General features: G+C 40.6%; 1 protein-coding gene across 2 annotated transcripts in view; it reads left to right on the top strand.

Moving 5' to 3' along the window:
- Positions 1 to 17,269, top strand: part of STK38L (serine/threonine kinase 38 like) — a 47,858-nt gene extending 30,589 nt beyond the window's left edge. Inside the window, exons 6-15 of one of the 2 annotated variants that reach the window (XM_014957037.1) lie at positions 1,838 to 1,961; positions 2,492 to 2,646; positions 3,554 to 3,656; positions 4,439 to 4,500; positions 6,649 to 6,766; positions 7,158 to 7,281; positions 9,773 to 9,868; positions 11,368 to 11,459; positions 12,945 to 13,113; positions 16,812 to 17,269. In XM_014957037.1, the coding sequence (XP_014812523.1) occupies positions 1,838 to 1,961; positions 2,492 to 2,646; positions 3,554 to 3,656; positions 4,439 to 4,500; positions 6,649 to 6,766; positions 7,158 to 7,281; positions 9,773 to 9,868; positions 11,368 to 11,459; positions 12,945 to 13,072 (1,002 nt within the window). In that variant the 3' untranslated portion in view covers positions 13,073 to 13,113; positions 16,812 to 17,269. Of the gene's footprint in view, positions 1 to 1,837; positions 1,962 to 2,491; positions 2,647 to 3,553; positions 3,657 to 4,438; positions 4,501 to 6,648; positions 6,767 to 7,157; positions 7,282 to 9,772; positions 9,869 to 11,367; positions 11,460 to 12,944; positions 13,501 to 16,811 lie in introns of those variants that run through there. The other variant, XM_014957036.1, reaches the window with a different exon arrangement.
- Positions 17,270 to 18,679: the final 1,410 nt, after the last annotated feature.

The following is an 18,679-nucleotide window of genomic DNA, read 5'->3' as shown; positions in this document are numbered from 1 at the left end:
CTTTTTTTTTTTTTTTTCTTGGCACAGACTTTTTGTCTCCTCCACTGAATATAGGGAACCAGAGGAGCAGCATGTTCTGCACAGCAGCCTGGATGTGTGTAGCCCTCAGGTGTAAAGCTCTGCCCCCCTTTATCACCTGACGTGGCAAGGAGGCTGAGCCTCCTTTAGTTTGGGATGGTAATCTTCCCTGGAGAATGTTTATGTGCTGTAATTTTCATTGCCTGGTTTGTTTAATGGAAAGGAACACAAATACACACACACACACAAAAAAGATAAGCCTGATAGCACTGGGTGATATCCTGGCTGTTTTTAAGCAAGGATCTAATGTTATATTTTATAGCTACATTGAGGAGTGGAGGGTGGAAAGGAATATTTTCTAACGAGAACAGATAGAGCTAGATAAATCAAAGTTGGAGTGCCTGCTACAGAGAGAGAGACCATTGCCCTGTGAAACCCTTTGAAAAGAACACATACACATAAAGATGCTCCTGATTAGTAGAATTGGGGAAGAGATGCAGAAGACTGTTTGCTGCTTATTGGAAATAGCCCTCAAAGCTGGAATAGCGGTACATATTTTCTCTCCAGAAGCTGCTTTCTGGTATATGAATAATGAAAACCTTAAAGCTGTCAAGAAATATTTTTCCATGCATGTGTCTTTCATTTTCCCCTCACGATGAGGGTACATTCTAGTGAAACATACACCTCTCCCTCCCATCTCCATTACTCTTAATTTCCAGTGAATTCATGGGGTAGCAGCTCTCTGTATATTTACCGACGTCTCAGGTGGGACTGGAATATCCAGAGCAAGGTCAGATGTTCCCAAACTCATTTGCCCAGGACCAAGATCAGCAGCAGTGGTGGCAGCATCACCTCTGGGCCAGCTTCGTGCACATCAGTTGGAGAACTAGTGCCATCTTCTCTTCCCTTCCCATCCCACCCCCCCGGCCTTAAATAGCCCAAGACCAAAAGGGGGCTGTTCTTTAAGACCAGTTCTAGCCTTTTCCAATAACTGTCAGTATTTGCACCTTGAGTTGCACATTACATTTTTGTCTGAGATTGCAGTATCATGTAAAGGTCTGCAATGGTCGGCTCTGTATATTTTTTTTTAAGTGCTCCTATTTCATTTTAGGATATAGTAAAATGGGAAATTGCACTTTGGCATCGTATTTTTCAGTTCTTTCCAACAAACAGATGCAACCTAAGAAGCAATGCATCTGCAAAGCTGTGTGAACAGTTATTGCCAACATTGAGTTGACTTCACAGAATTACAGAATTGTGGTGGTTGGAAGGGACCTCAGAGATCATAGAGTCCAACCACCAAAAAAAAAAAAACCACCACAAAAAACACAAACCACCACCTAAACACACAACAACAACCACCAAACCAAAAACCATCACCCACCCACACAGCATCCCACCACAAACCAGTAATCTTGGGCACTAGAGCATGCCCTGAAGAACCATGTCTACATGTTTCTTAAATACCTCCAGGGATGGTGACTCCACCACCTCCCTGGGCAGCCCATTCCAATGCTGGATAACCCTTTCAGTAAAGAAATGTTTCCTAATATCCAACCTGAACTTCCCCTGGTGCAACTTGAAGCCATTACCCCTTGTCCTATCACTTCTGTGAGTTTGTTTGGTATTTTATGAGGACTGATAGGTACCTAGTCAAAAACTATGAAAAACTATGAAATGTATTTAAAAAGCATGAAAAATAGTTTCTTCATGAAAGATCATGAAAATATATTGTAGGACTGGGAATATAATATGGCATTCCCTGGTGAAGTATTTAAATTGTTCTTAAATAATAGTGGTTTGGTTTTTCTAATTTTAGGTGGCCCATATCCGAGCAGAAAGAGATATTTTGGTTGAAGCAGATGGAGCCTGGGTAGTGAAAATGTTTTACAGCTTTCAGGATAAAAGAAATCTTTACCTGATCATGGAGTTCTTACCTGGAGGTAAGCTGCATGTCCTGGTGTTAGGTGATAAGACTCTTTCTTCCTTAGCTTTTCTTGTCAGCTTCATGAAATGTTAAAAACGAGCATACTGTGTAATTTTTCTATAATAAAAAAATTAATGCTGTTTAAAATGAAGTCTCAGTAATGTAATCACTCCTGCTTTTTAGGGGAAAGAGGTTATGGAAGGGCGTTTAAAATAGACTTGGATTAAATAATTATTCTGATCCAGTGTTTGGCTTGTAACTGCTGAAGGCAGTAAATACATGCAATACGTGTATTATGCGTTACAATTCACTGTATCTTCTTGGTCTATCCAATTAAATTTCCTATTTGGGATTTTCAACAGTTTTACATCCAGTTTACTAAAAAAGTATGTTGGGTTTGTAGGTCCTTCCAGTAATAGTTTCATAATTAGTAGCTGTAAGGCCAGTTACAAGGTTGAATTTGGATTCTACTGGGGTTTCACATAGAATTAGTCTTGTGATTAAAATGTTCTGATTTCTAAGCTGTATTTTCTGCTCTTTGATTAGGTGACATGATGACCTTACTAATGAAGAAAGACACCTTATCAGAAGAGGAGACACAGTTTTATATTTCTGAAACTGTGCTGGCCATAGATGCTATTCACCAGCTGGGATTCATCCACAGAGATATCAAACCAGATAACCTTTTGCTGGATGCTAAGGCAAGTAATGTGCTCCTAAACTGCAGATGGTCTGCAGATAATGCCCTTTATTGTGATGCTAATTGGTGGGAAGCAGTAGTGCCACACCAGTGATTTTAAACTAGCTGGAGTAAAGGCAGAAAGTGGTCATTATCTTTTCCTTGTTCAACACTAGTACACTTAAAGCAAAACTGCCCTTGTTTTTTTTGTTGGAAAGCCCTTTAGCCCTTTTAGGTTGAACCTTTTAAGTGAGAAGACCCACTTCAGGTGGCCAGATGCTCGTACACATTAAAAACTGATATACTTAGTTACTTCAAATCGAGCAAAAGCATGAAACATTCAGACAGTGCTAAATAATCAGTGAAATTCCTGCAATTATCACCAGGGTTAGACTGACTCTAGCGAGCCATGAAACAGACCCAGTAAGCATCACACCCAAATCTGTAGACTATCTAGCACTGATGTTTGGAAACCTGATTAGAAATAGGTTACCATCAAAACAAAACAAAGGAATTTTGTTCTGGAGGCTTTCTCACTCTCAATGGTATCCAGTTTAAAACAAAACCAGGCAAACTCTACTGCTGCAGAATTGTAGATGTAACCATTCCCAGGGAGGAGCAGGCAGTAACCCTTTTGAGAGAAAACACACTCTTAGATGTAACCATTCCCAGGGAGGAGCAGGCAATAACCCTTTTGAGAGAAAACATGCTCTTACAGCTTCCAACTTGAACCTGCTCCATTAATAATATATATCAAGATTAATAATGTATATCAAGATTCAGTTGTTATTTGCCTACTTGTCCTGGATTAGGTAGTCATGGGCAAGTCCATCATGGCCTGTGAAGGCAGGTACAGTTGTTAAAACTTTCTTTTTCGAGCACTACCTTTCTAAATTCTGTTTTTTATCTTCTCTGAATTTTTTTTTTAGGGTCATGTGAAACTGTCTGATTTTGGGCTATGCACAGGTTTAAAGAAAGCTCACAGAACAGAGTTCTACAGGAACCTTACACACAACCCACCCAGTGACTTCTGTAAGTATAAGGTGTCCTGGTTAAATATTTGAAGAGTTCTGAGCTACAGCTATGCCACATTGTAATTTTTTTTTCTGCTGGGTTAAGCAAGATTGGTCAGGCTGAGTGAATTTAGTTGGCAAACTGGAACTGCACGTTCCCTGGGACATGGAAGCATTTCACAGGAAAGAAATCATGATTTCTGCAGTGATAATGCATTTTTGCACATTTGTACACAGATACATTATGTGTATTTGTATCTATATTTTAATGTATTTTTCATACCAATGTTAGTGAAGTTACAGAAACACCCTTTCAGAAGGGCCATGGGTTTTATGTGGTGACTCACAAAAATCAGTAACAGTCTTGGGAAGCTTTTCATAAGGGTAAAGTTGTTCATCAGCATGCCTTGGTGACACATCCATGTTCATGTTTTATTCTACAGATGTAAAATCACTCTGTAGTTCTTGCATTCTTCACTTGTTGCTTAAAAAAATATCGCCTGTATCTGCATATACGTTGCCAGCTGCAACAATAAGGGCTGCTGATCTCAGATCAATCTGTAAAGCCTTTAACAAGTTCTAATTTAGAATTGCTGATCATGTGTCCTACTTACATGATTTTCTGCTGTAAATTGGACAGTAGTTTTATTCATTATAATTTTCCCATCTCCAGTTATAATCAAGTTTTTGTTTCTAGACTAGAGCATTCTAAAGCCATAAAAGAGTTATTTGACAACAGAACGTTATCAATCTTTTAATTCTCAAATGCATTTATTATCTACTAACTATTTTGTAAATTAGCATTTCAGAATATGAACTCAAAGAGAAAAGCAGAAACATGGAAGAAGAACAGGCGACAGCTGGTGAGTTAATATAATCACATATAACTTCTTTGCTTTTAACCTATTTCAAGCTCCAACAGGGGAGGTTTAGATTGAACATTAGGAAGGAATTCTTCACAGAAAGAGTGGTCAGACACTGGAATAGGCTGCCCAGGGAGGGGGTGGGGTCCCCATCCCTGGCTGTGTTTAAGGGCCGTTTAGATGCAGTGCTGAGGGACATGGTGTAGGGGAGGACTTTGTAGAGTAGGGGAGATGGTTGGACTCGATGATCCCAAGGGTCTCTTCCAACCTCAATGATTCTATGATTCTATGATTTACAGAAAATGTTAAATAAAAAACGGGCGTTAATGCTGCTGGATCTTTAAAACTGAAAGGCCCTCATGCCTTACAGATATTACTCTCTCCAACTGATTTCAGTTGAAAGTTTCAGTTAACTTTCAGTTACCTGAACCCAAAATTTCAGTTAACTCCAAAGAAGGTGCTCTAGTGATTCCAGTTGTGGAATAGCTCAGAGATGAGGGGAAGGGTGAAAGGATGACCATCAGCCTGGTCACTTCATCTGCCTGTTTTCACAGCTGTAACTATCAAGTCCCTGCCTTTGTTTCCCTCATGAGCATCAGGACCAGCAAACCTCAGGCACCAGCAATGGCTGTACCTCGAGTGTGTCTCCTAAACTGACCTGGCAGTGACACTGTGTGAGCTCCTGGGTTAACTCCTGCAGTTCAATGTTGCAAGAAGATGTGTCGCTGCGTGATTTATATATTTTTTTTTTTTTTCAGAAAATTGTGGGGAAAACTTTTTTTTGTCCTTCTGCTGAACAGGATTACGATAGAAAGGCAGCGGAGGGTATTGGCACTGGAGCGGTGCAGCCTGGCTCTGTAGTGAGTTGTCGAGTAATAAACAGCCCTCTGGCATTAACTGAATCAAAGGAAAGTATCCGTCAGCCTTGGGCTTTCAGAATTTCAGCCCTGCTTGTATTTTGGTGCCCTGCACTAAATAGCAGTTGCAAAAACCTCAGTTTTCAAATTTTGGAACTTCTTATTTTGTATTCTCTGTTCAAAAAGTGATATGCCAAAAAGTATTCCCAAAAAGCTTTTGAGTTGTTTTTACTTTTATAAGACATGATGAGATTGTTGCAATCGTGCTGCCTCACAGGGGCTGTATTTCATGCCCTTAGTCCTGCTTGCAGTTAGATCCCTGAAAAGACTACATTTCCAGGTCAGTAACTGGTGTGGCAGAGTGGTGTGATGGAGCTCAATCAATCATGTGACAGTCAAACAGAGAGAATAAAAGATCAAAACGACAACTTCTATCAATGCTATTTGAAAAGGAGCCTCAAGAGGAGCCACTGGTTTTCGGTTGGTTCAAAACTAAATGTCTTGGCTCTGCTTGATAAAACGAAGCATTTTGTTTATGGTCAGACAAATGAAAGTAAAAGATTTTGCTGGCAGAACTGGTTTTCGTGGACTTTCTTGGGTTTTTGTTTTCTGTTGGGGTTCTTTTTTCTTCCCCCATGCCCTGTGCAAAATTTTCCATCAGTAAAGAGAAATTCTCAAATAGCTCAAGATTTAGTCATTAGCCAGAATCATCTAGGCTGTGCATTCAAAAGGATAAAAGAATGGAACCTGAGTAAGAGCTCAAATTAATTTAGCAATAAAGACGAGGTGATACATGGAACAGGTAGGGTATCATGAGTGTCACACAAGGGAATCCACCACTGGTTATCCTAGGTGATACATGGAACAGGTAGGGTATCATGGGTGTCACACAAGGGAATCTACCACTGGTTATCCTTTTTATTTAAAAAAAAACCAAACCCAAACAAAACAACAATTACAACAAAACAATTACAACAACAGAACTTCTTGGGTATTTTAATAATGTGCCTACCTGAAACTCTAGCTAAGATGACCTTCTGATATTGCAGTGGGTATATTCTATGGTTTTATCACATTTAGGAGAATGACTTCCATTAACTTTCGAGGTTCTCTGTGCTTACTCATGTAAAAGAATGATGTTCTTGGGATTTTAGATACTGTGAATTCTCAAATTAAGTATTCTTGTCCATCCAAATAACAAGCTCCTATATGTGAATCCCCAGGAAAAAAAGTTTTGCAAAATGTAAAAAAGTAGTTTTTGTCTTTTAAAGAGTTTATATCTTTTTTCCAGGCATATTCTACTGTTGGAACCCCAGACTATATTGCACCAGAAGTATTTATGCAGACTGGGTACAACAAGCTGTGTGACTGGTGGTCTTTGGGAGTGATTATGTATGAAATGCTAATAGGTAGGTTAAAGACCCAACCAAAGAATCATTCCAAGGGTTTGAAGGTGATAACGGTGTCCATCAGTTCACGGAGTCTGATCCCAAGCGTAGTGGAAGGACCAGAATTTCATTCTGTTCTCCCTGAAGTAAGCTCCAAATTCAGCTTCCAGAAGACTTTGAAGTCCTCCCACCTTTCCAAGAAAGGCAGCAAGAGACGATTCCTCAGTTAGCTCTGTCAGTGAATAGTCTTCACTGTTTTTGAAGTTCAATCTCATTACTTGGAGGTAACAAAATAACCTTAAATGTTGCATTATTAGTGCATTTAGCATTGGCTGCTACTACTAACTGGGGAAAGCAGAGGTCACTTTCCTCTTCTGGGAAAAGCTTGTTAATTTTTCTATTGTTTGTGCAGGGTATCCACCTTTCTGCTCAGAAACGCCACAAGAAACCTATAGGAAAGTTATGAACTGGAAAGAAACGTTGATATTTCCTCCAGAGGTGCCCATTTCAGAGAAAGCAAAGGATTTAATTCTCAGGTCAGTAACAAAAGCCCACGTGCAGTCACCTTCCACTAGGTTACATTTCTGTTCTGTGTGAAGGAAGCTTTAGATTGCAGGAAAAGTTAGTGTACTCTGTGTCACCATCCTTGATGGACTTTTTTTCAGTCTTTTTCCCTTTGCCATTTGTTTAACATGAAGGAAAAAGATAGAAGAATAATAAGATATAATGATCTTGATTTGTACCACTGTATCAGGAGAAACAGAGCAGACTGAAAAAAAAGAAGGGGGGGAAAAAACGTGATTAACGTATAATTTTTCTCTTCTTGGAAGGAACTAAAAAATAACTGCTCAGCAGCATTTAATGCACGGAACAGAAATCTCTGGATGTTCTGGCTTTATTCACTTCTTCCAAACCACCAATTTTTAATCCATTCGGTTTGCATTGATGTTTTTGTGAGGGGTTTTGGTGTCAAGGTCAAGCAGAACTCCTGGGAGGTTTGGGGAGGGATGATTTTTGGCTTTGATTTGTTTCAAAGATAATATTACAAACTTCCATGGTTTTGTTAGAGGGGAAAAAGGGAAATGTATTGAATAGGCAGAACCAAGAACTAGAATTTGTTATTAGTCCAAGCAGTACCCCAGTAGCACACAACAAATATAACAAATACAACAGTTATTCTTAATCCAGTTACAGTGATACTAACAAAGTTCAAATTAATTCATTATTGCTAATATTCATTAATAAGATTGAGTATAACAGTCTTATTATGTTTTTAGTACCTATTTCTCTAGTGTTTTGCTTAACCTCTCCTGCATGTTGTCAGCATCCCGAGGTCTTTGCTGGGAAGTGTACAGTGGTGCTGCTAAGGATTTCCTCCTCAGTTTTGGCTGCATTTGGGGCATTTTCAGATAGTTTGGGCAGTTAATTTGTTAACATGTCTTGCTGATTGGCTCATGAATATAGTTATACAACGGCTACTTGAATGTATTAGTTTTTCACCATATATGGAATGATTTAAATTAGGGTAAAGCTTCTCTAGTTATAGACAATTCACTAAACCAAGGTCAAACCAGCAGGTTAAGCTACAAATACCTGGCTGTTGGTACTTTGTTGTAGCTTGGGCAAGTCAGACAATGGTTATTTCAGCCTAAAGGAAGTTGTGGAAAAGTTAGTTTCCTTATGGATACAGACAGAATCAAACTAAAATAAGCTCAAATTCAAAGTCTGGTGAATCCTGAGACCTGGTGTGGGCAACTGTTGTTAGAAGGTTTGAGGTCTATTATTAGTACTCGGCATCAATGAACTGGCTGGGTTGCAGTAGAAATAGAAGTGCTTTTTTTTTTTTTTTCCCCAAGTGACACTCAACTACAAGTAAAAGAACATTACAGTCTATAATTGGAGAGAATCTGTAGTGTAACTCGCTACATTACTTAGATTATCTGCTGAAAATTTCACTGACTAGTAAGGTGACCTTTTTTGTATTGCAATGTGTTGATGTTTAAAGTTCCTTGTGAATCTGGATGATGTGATGGCGTGGAGAGATGATGAGTTCATGGTACCTAAATCACCAGCCAGAGGCTTTGCTCGTGCAGGCAAACAGGGTTCCATCTAACAAAGGCCAGCTGCCTTGCTTGGAGCACCCAGAGGCCCACATGGCCATGCTGCCAAGTGCTCCCCACTTCCAGAGATCATCAGGTGACTCCACGCTTGGCAAGACTAAGCTTTTTGTATGATATGGGAGTTTTTCCCCGTTATTGTCAATGTCCCTCCTTCTGTCACTTTTGACACCTTCAGCCGTGCTCAAAGAGACCGCAAGGACATTGTATAAATATAAAGCAGTTATCTTTTTTGTATGTGTTGCCAAAGATCTAGCTAAGATTTAATGAGCAGGGAGGCTAAGCATTGATGTGCTCACCATCTCCTTGATGAGATACTCAAGAGTCTTTTCCAGCCACACGGGTGGCAGTCCAGAGAAGTCAGCCTCTGCTGCTCCCTGGAACAGACCCTTGGTGTTGCTGAGCTGCTGTTGGAGAGTTTGCAGCTCCCTATTATTTTTTTTAGGATGTTGTACTTCCCTTGGTGTTTTTCCTCCTGCCTACTTGAGCAGGTAACAGTTGCCGGCTCAACAATCCTCTGTCTCTATCTTCACCTTTTAACGTAAGCTTAGGTAACAGTTGCCGGCTCAACAATCCTCTATCTTCACCTTTTAACTTAAGCCTTCATTCCAAACTAATCTTACAGGGCTAGAACTTGCATCAACTTTTCACAAACCTTGAAGATGGGGATTCAACAGCCTAGAAAATGTGTAAGTTACTGTCATCATGGGACTCTAACAATATTCTGCTTCTACTATTTCCCTTCTCCCCTAGATGCAGCGAGCTGCTTTTGTGTTACCCCAAGCAATGAAAATATTTGAAAGACCTTTCTCAAATGCCTGATACAGGATACCATGGTGGTATTTATTTGCTATTGCTTCTGTCTGCACTTATTGTAACATTCCCTTTATTTTTTTTTCCACTTTTTCAGGTTTTGTATCGATTCAGAAAATAGAATCGGTAGTAATGGAGTCGAGGAAATAAAAAGTCATCAGTTTTTTGAAGGAGTGGACTGGGGACATATCAGGTATATATATACATTTTGTAGAGAGAATAAAAGCCATGAAAGCAAGAATTTCATGCACTAAGATGTCAAGGATAACTATTTCCAATGAATCTTTTATTTTGAAAAGCAGTAGGTGGGTGACAGCAAAGGTTTTCAGGCCTTGCTGACGTTCATAGATCTGATCAGAGTTTAACTGTCTTGAGATGCCTCAGAGTGCCCAAGATGGAAAGAAATTGTGGTAGGGTGGCTGTGTTCCTGATGTGTGCTGTGATACCAGCAGAGAGCTCCTCTCCAGTAGCAACAGGCTCTACAGCTATTGCTATAATGGACTTCTTGTAATAGGAGCACAAGAAAAAAGCAAATTCTATTTGTCTCCCCTGCATTTTTGGAATAAAGAGGAGAGGCAGGGCATGTGTGTAGTGCGTGCTGCAGGTACTGCACCTGAGTGAACCCCTGTGTCTGGGCAGAGGCACTGAGTCCCCTCAGAGCCACCACCTCTGTGGCAAAATCCTGCTGGTTGGAGGGCTGGGCTGAGGCAGTCCCAGCCTGAGCTTGTGCCTGCAGGTGCTGAGCTACATCTCCACGTGCCCAACGTGGTGACACCTTTAGGCTTTGGTGGGACCACAGATACTTTCCATTGAAATGATGGCTACTGTTTGAGGTAGTCTGCTCTTCCAGTAATACTGCAGTTGTCTAGGTGAAAATCCATACTGTGGACGTGTGATTGTCCAGCTCTTGTACTTCTCATTTCCTCTGGTGCAAAAAGCCTCATTAACTTATCTTTGTGGGGTGGGAGACTTTAATAAGCAGCAAGAGCAGTGATGTATCTGTTCATGCCACATCTGGCAGCCTGGAAAAATGGTTTCCCTGTTCCACCCAGATGTGGATTTAATTGTAATTGCAGCACGTACAACTGTATTAGGTTTACAGGTGTAAATGAATGACTTTTGCCGTAGTGCTGTGTTTGTATGCTTTTGTGAGACAGATCACCTCAGTGACTTTGAAACCACCTTAAAACTCCTTAAAGGGCTGCCTAATTATTGAGCTAATAAAGCAGTAACGTGTTGGAGCCGAGTCCTGTTGGATGAGAGATCCCGGTGGCCGAGTGTCTGGCCTTTGGGTGAGGCCCAGGCTGATGGGTGCTGCAATTACAGAGCAACAAATCTGGTGGCTCCAGGTGCAAGTAAAATCATGCTCAGCTGGGTTTATGAAACAGAGGTAACCACAGTGGTTCACAGTGACATCAAAGATCATACAGATAGCTCTATGGCAGATAAGTGTGGAATGCTGTTTCACTTAATGGGAAAATTATATTTTCCCCCCAAGTTTGCCAAGAAGATACTAATGCTAGATAGGAAACCACTGAATCTCTCCCCATGAGGTCAGCAAACAGGCAAGTCAGATCTGGGATGGATTGGGTGGAACCTTTGTGCTTTAAATTCAAGTGATGTTAAAAGCTAAATGAAACAAAACTTTGTATCTTTTGCTAATATTTGCTGTTCTGGCGCTTCTATTTGCAGGGAAAGACCAGCCGCGATCCCTATAGAAATCAAAAGTTTTGATGATACTTCCAACTTCGATGAATTTCCTGAATCTGATATTTTACAGCCAGGTGAGAGTGCCATTGTAAATTCCAAAGTTTTATCTGTGATGTGCTAGAATAGTCCTCAGCTGCTGCTGTTGTTGTTTTTATATTAATTTTGTGATACCCTAATCAAGCTAAAATACAGACTTGATCTAGAGACTTTTTAAAAATATAAATGTAGGCCTATGGTTTCTCATGGCTTCTATTCCTGTATAGCTTTGCAGAAAAAAAAAAAGCCCACAGATTTTTACAGTTAAATCTCTTAGTAAAAATTGGTTTGCACACATACTGAGCACAGAAAACAGTGTGGTTTTCTACCGTACGGTCTGTCTGACCAAATTCTGGTAAAACATTATGCACTTATTTGCTTTGATTTCTAATGACTTCTGAGTTTCATGCCAAACATAAACGTTCACATATTTGTGAGCAAAATTTTTGGACAGATGAATATTTAACATAGTGCTATATGAACCTGAGTAGCTCTGCAAATAATTTAAGGTGTTTTTTTTTAATTGTTATTTTCTATTGACAAGTAGTAGGAAATCTTTATACATAAAAGCCTTGGTTCTCTGACATGCCAAGTTCTCCCACTGTTTTCAATGGCTTAAAGATAGATATATAACAATGATTAATTGATGACAGGTAGATGTACTAACAACCATAAGAATTATCAAAATGCTGAGGTGTTTTTTTCTGAAACGGCTTTTATTTAAGGGCAAGGAAGAGTTTGGTCTTTTAATGCAAAAGCCATCAATCTGCACTGCCCAAGCTAAGGTGTTTAAGTTTAAGTTTAAGTGGATAATACCAGTACATTTGTATCAGTTTTGGCATCTTGGACCCACTGAAAATGTTACCGTACATCTAGATTCCTAAATAAAACTTTGATGTCGATGTGTTTGGCATCTTGAGTTTGAAAATATTGTTATAGAACTCTGAAAGCTAGATGTAGAAGCTCACTGTGGAAATGTCTGTGCAGTGTGGCAGCTGCTCATAAAATAGGAGGAGGCTGCATGAGCCTGGCTGTGAGCAGGAGAGCAGTATGTGCATGACAGGTGTGGCTCTCTTGGGAGAACTTGGATATATCTCTCTTTTTCTTCTGTTTATGGTGAAGATAAAATGTGTATACACGCACTTGTTGCACGTGAAGCATGGTAAACGTTACATTTTTTTGTAACTGTATATCCTGTGGGTGTGTTAGAGGTTCCTGTCAAGGTGTGGGAGCCTGTTAGGGTGTGTGCATATACTAAAAAAAAAAACCCAAACAAAAAAAATAACAAAACCCTTTTTCTGCTTCAGAGATAAATGCTGAAATTATAACTCTTCTCAGACCGTTGCCAAAAGGCAACTGACCTGATTAAAACCAGGATTTATTCAAGGAATTTCTGCTGACCGGGGCAATAAGATTTCAGGGCTGTTTGAGAGGCTTTTGCACAGAGCACTGGCTCAGAAGCAGCGCCGGTTTTAACCGTGTCTTCTTTTGTTGTTGTGTTTCCTTTTGTTTCTCAATTCTAGTGCCAAACGCAACAGAACCTGACTACAAATCCAAAGACTGGGTTTTCCTCAATTACACCTACAAGAGGTTTGAAGGGCTCACGCAGCGTGGCTCCATCCCTTCCTACATGAAAGCCGGGAAGTTGTGAAACGAAACACAACCCCACAAAAATAAAACTACAAACCTCAGGTAGCTGCATCACCAGACCCGCTTGGCGTTAGTGATTAATACATTGACTCTGGTGCGCATCGATTTCACAAGGAAATTCTACAGGCTTAGGATTTCTAAGACTACTACAGGAATTAGTTGGCAGTGCCAGCTGGCTATTTTTTTTTTTTTTTTTAAATATTTGAATATTTTTGTTAACTTTATTATATGAAGGTACTGGAATAAAAGGAAGGTCCATCCCTTTGTAACCGCACTGCCTATGTGTGTGTAACGGTTAATTATGCCTCTCTGTTCCGTGGCTGTGTTTTTACTGTAAACCATCTAATCCACCCAGGAGTGAAACATAGCATTTTATGCAGCGTTGTTACTCTACTGCTCACCTGGGGGGTTTTAGAGATGCAGTGTGGGGAAAAAAAACAAAAAACCCTGCCCATATTTGCAAAATTCTCTGAGCAGTTGCTCAAGGGTGCCCATATTTGCAAAATTCTCTGAGCAGTTAAGGATGTTCCAGCTGCGGTCGGCAGATCCCCTGTGTGTGGCAACACTGGATGATTGTAAATAGCAGTGTCCTGTGGGCCTAATTGTACCCTGCCCACTCTCGCTCCTCCCCACTGGAGGGTTTCAGCAGTTGATCATCCCTTCTTCTCTTTCTTCCTTTTTTTTTCCCCACCGTGTGTGGCATTGAAGCAGTCTCTGTGATCTCTGTAGTGGTATTTGCTTTAAATGACAGTTGATGGGCATTACTATTTCAGATGATGGTGCCTGTTGGCAACTTGAAAAGGAAAAAGGAATCTGAATAAAAATCATAAAGATTTTTAACAGAAGGAAAGCTTTCTGATACCAAGTTCTGAAGAGACAGCAGTTTCTGGGACTGCATTTCTGCCTCTGCTGTAAGGCTGATCATCTTTTTGCTGCTCATCATTCAAATCGCCTTTTCCTTCTGTGCAAAACATATTCTAGGAAAGTCATCCAATTCCTGCTGCTGCTCCAGCCTTTTCTTTCCAGAATGGCCTGGAGCATCCTCTGCCAAGCCAGAGGAAATGGGGTGCCTCGCTCAGACTCACTAGATGCAGACTCTCCTGTGGGCTCCACCTTCTTCTGGTATCACTATCTAATGTGGCCCATGGGATGACAAAGGTTCAGCTGAGCCTGAGGCCCAGTTTCCAGGAAGCACAAATAACCCTGATTGAATTGGGCGCAGCATCTAAACACTGTTCTCCCCAACCTGCAGGGTGGTGACAAAGCAGCAGCAGAGATGGGGCTCCTGGGTTGCAGAAGCTGGAGCAGAAATCCCTCCCTAGGCAGGGTATGGTTTTGCTTCTCAGCCCAGCAGCGGTTCAGGACTGAACTGCACTGCTCAAAGAGTCTGCAGTTATCTGGCTGCTGGCAAATTTACCTCTATCTCTACCCCTACCAGCATATTAACTGCAGTACTTCGAATCTATCACAATACAATAGAGGTCTTTGTCATTTTGGGGTTACAAAAGAGGTTTACAGCAATGAAAAATCCCCCCGAAATTGCAGCAGGGTCACTGTTGCTCTCTTCCTCCTCTGAACACGAGGGAAAGGCAATGTAAAGCCCAGGGGAGTGAAGCTTTGGCATACAGTAGGAAAGACTCCATTAAACTGGCTTTTGCAGCAAAATGTAATTGACTCTTTATAAAAAGCCATTATAGAAATATTTATTGCTGCTAGGAACCATGGTATCAGCTGTTCTAAATTATTTGTATGCTTTAAAAATGCACTGGGGTGTTCGTCTGTTGCATAAAAGACCAGTTACCAGCAAGATTTCTGTACACGGGTGGCTTACTGACATGTTGGAGTCTTCCTCAATCCAACAGCTACCAGGTTCCTCAAGGGGTTCAGTGATGTCTTTCTTCCAGTACTTTTGTCTCCCTTCAAGCATCAAATATCCGTTATTTATACTATCTTTCTACAAGAAATTTTAGTCTGCAGGTTAGCAACAGCTACCAGGTTCCTCAAGGGGTTCAGCGATGCCTTTCTTCCAGTATTTTGTCTCCCTTGAAGCATCAAATATCTGTTATTTATACTATCTTTCTACAAGAAATGTTAGTCTGCAGGTTATCACAGAGGAGCAGCCAGTGCTTCAGGGCCCATTCAATTTCTCCAGTGTGGAGGTGGCTCCACCACCAGAAGGTGGCTAAGCTAAACTTCTGCCTAAATGCTGCGAAAACAGCTCGTTTATCTCCCAGTTGTTCTTCCCAGACCTTAACACTAATTACTGCTGTTGGGGCAAGATCCCTCAGAGGTTCTCCAGTGTTGTTCTTAGCCTTGTCTATGTTGGGAAGCTCAACCTCCGTCCATGCAAAGACTGTCCAAAACCAGGAACTGAATGAAATCCACCTTGACACTTTCAGGCTTTGTTCTGCCAGTGCCCCAGCGGCTTCTGAGGCTTCTCAGGAAAGGAAATTCCTTTTCTAAGGCATTCAATCCATTCTACCGAAACGGGGAAGCTTGGGCAGAAAATATCTGAGATGCAAACTTGGTTTCAAAGGACACTGCTATTCAAAAGAGAATTTTTATTAGTTTTCATTTCCGACCATATTCATGGGGCACTATGTGCACCAGAAATGGAATTCCTGTGAACAGCACATTTCAAAAGACCATGGTTACCCTAATTTGTGTAATACAAAAGGAAGTCTTTGTTTGAACTTGCTAAGACAAGATAAGTTTCATGAGAACTGCAAATGCTCAGTAAATACTGGTGATTTTTATCCCTGTGGGGTTTGGGGGAGGGGAGATACACACTTAATTTAAAGCTATCTATTAAACAACTATGTCTGTACATACTCACTGGTTTACAAACTTAGGAAAAAGCTCAATCCTTGTATTTGTAACACTAAAGATAATACTCATTTAAAATTGCAGATGATTAATCATATCAGTGCTCACATAAGAGTTATAACCATAGGGAAACAGCGTGCAGCCTATTTAGCATAAACTCCTGTATTGTGGTAGTTGATTTATTATTTTTTTAAAAACATAGCGTTATTTTAATCAGTAAGACGAGTTAAACAAAATATTAACTATTGCTTTTAGGATGATAAATTTTTTTTTTTTAAAGGTGAAACTGTGACACTGTAATGGATTAGAGAACAGAAGGTTAATCTACACTGGCTTTCAAAAAATGAAAGTGCAACATATCTTGTTTTGTTATCTTTGTCTTATTGCTTTGGATGGTTGTGTGTTTTCCTTTGGCGATGTTTGTCACTGTGCCATTTATTTTTCTTATTCTTGGAGTACCAAAGATCCTGAAATGGCTTGATGATTGCAACCATGTGAAAATTTATTTTCTGGAAGTATGTTTTGTTAACTTTTGTTGCAATGTGGAATCGTGGATGCAAATTGTTATCAGAGGTTTGCTGGGAAGTTAAGCTATTCCAGCAGGAAAACTTTGAGTGCATCGATGGACGTGGGGAGCCTGAATCCAAATTTTGGATCCGAATACCCCGAAATTGGGGAGGAAGCTTGGATTGGGAAACGCAGCTGAGCTTTTGCACTTTGTTCCATTTCCAATCAACGGGAGTGAGTGGCCTTAGGCACAGGACAGCAGCGGAGGTTGTTTCATGTGCAAAAGGAGGTTAAAAAAAAAAAAAAAAAAAGAATTGCCAGCATTTGGGAAATCAATTATTGTTGATACTGCGTTTGCACTGTTAAATTTGCCTTGCTGGAGAGTTATATAAGTGTTATTTTTATAGGTCAGTTGTTAAACACCTGGATACAGTATGGAATAAAAGCGTCTGCCGTGGGTGAACTCCCCGAAGTGCAAAGGGGCTGGCTGAGAGCTCTCCACACCGCGAGGATAAACGGGCAGGAGCAGTCCAAAGGGTGTGTGTTGTGTCAGCTCTTGTTCCTCTGCGACAGCCGGTAGGGAATACTGCAGTTTAGCCCCTTTATACTCTAATGCTTAGGGAGTGCTCTCACTTTTTTTCAATAACACGAGCAATTGCCAGCATTGAAACATACTGTACCGTGTCCTTTTTGATGGTGATATATATTACAGCAGCTCGTTCTTGGAGTCGAAATGGCAACTGCTATATTTTTTCCTAGACTGTTTCATTAGTTGTGGTTGGGAAAGTTACATAGAAGCATTATAAAAAATTTATATGAGGCTTTTTACAGCATTTGAAAATAAAAGTAGCATTCTTTTTGTAAAGTTGCTGGTTTTATTTTTTTTTTTTGCACCAGTGTATTACGTTTGTTTATCTTCCAGAATGGGAGATATCTGAGGAATTGAAACACTATTTTGGGTATACTCATCTCGAATTCCACCAACGGTGAAAACTCCACTGTTGCTACACTCAATCAGAAAGTAGAGAGAGCAAAAACTGCTCAACTTGTACCAACTGCTGTCACATGAAGCTACTTCTAAAATGGCTGTTGCTCTTCACAAATAGACTTAGCTTCTTTCCTGTAGCCATAATTTATTCAAGAAAGGCTTCCCCAGGCACTCGTGTCCTTTGATTCACTACAGATATAATTTTGTCCTACTGTTCCTTGCTGAGGTTAGAGCAGTGGCAGCAGATGAAGTTGTGAAATAGTCACAGAAAAAAATTATTATGGAGCTGAGCAGCTGAAAGCAAAGAGGAGCTACCTGGTAGTGACTGGCCTTCTCTGGTGCCCTCCCTCCACTCCAGAATAGCTGCTTTCAGTAAACGATACAATTTTAACACAGTTTTATGAATTACACTTTTCTTCCAGTAACCATCTGTTATATCTTAGAGCTACACATAAGGAAATGCAGGCTTGGTTCTTTATCTCCTTGCATTACCAAATTCAGTATTCCTCAAAAATACAGCACTTTAATGGCAAATATAAGGGCTATGCCTTCAGCGTGTGCAGAATGTGTTTGGTTTGGAATCAACCAGTTTTATTGAGTTTAGTGTTTATGAAACATACTGCAAATACTTGTTGTGCATTTTTCATTTCTTTATTCTTGCACAAAGCGTGCCTTGTATAAGCAAACCAATTCTGTTTTGGGCAAAAAGAGGTCTTTTCTGATAATCTTCCTATGGAAAGAGAAGGGAGGAGTACTCAGAACAGTCTGTCTTGCTGCCGGGAGCGATGACAACAGCGGTTCCCAGGTCTGGACTAGAGATTTGCAGTTCAGGAAGTGCTTAATGTACTGCTTTAAGGTCATTTTATGTGTCCATGTAAATTTTAAATATTGTTCTAAAATGCCTATCCCACAGCTGAATGGAAAAGATGAGAGCAGGTTTTAAATGTGGGTGCCGGTGAACTGTAGCCCGTCAGCCAGGTGCCAGGCAGAGCAGTTGCTTCTGACAGATACTGGGTGTATTAACCCCTGGGCAGCTGAAGGGCAGGTTAATGTACATATAATACCATGAACTTACTCTGTCAATAGTAAAGGCACCAGGATTTGTACACCTCATGGCACGGGGACACGTTAGAGTTGGTGGGAGGGGAAATGAATCTTGACACACGCAGAGGGTTCTTCTCGCCACCTCCCACCAGTCCCACCATCGCTTCCCAGCTTCTTTGACATCCCAGAGGTTACTGTTCTCCTGGGAAATGGGGCACGTAGGCTTGAACCTTCTCACGCTGA

This window comes from Calidris pugnax, unplaced genomic scaffold (genome assembly GCF_001431845.1).
Source record: "Calidris pugnax isolate Ruff unplaced genomic scaffold, ASM143184v1 scaffold189, whole genome shotgun sequence".
Classification (NCBI taxonomy): Eukaryota; Metazoa; Chordata; class Aves; order Charadriiformes; family Scolopacidae; genus Calidris; species Calidris pugnax.
This window is presented reverse-complemented; position numbering and strand designations above follow the sequence as displayed.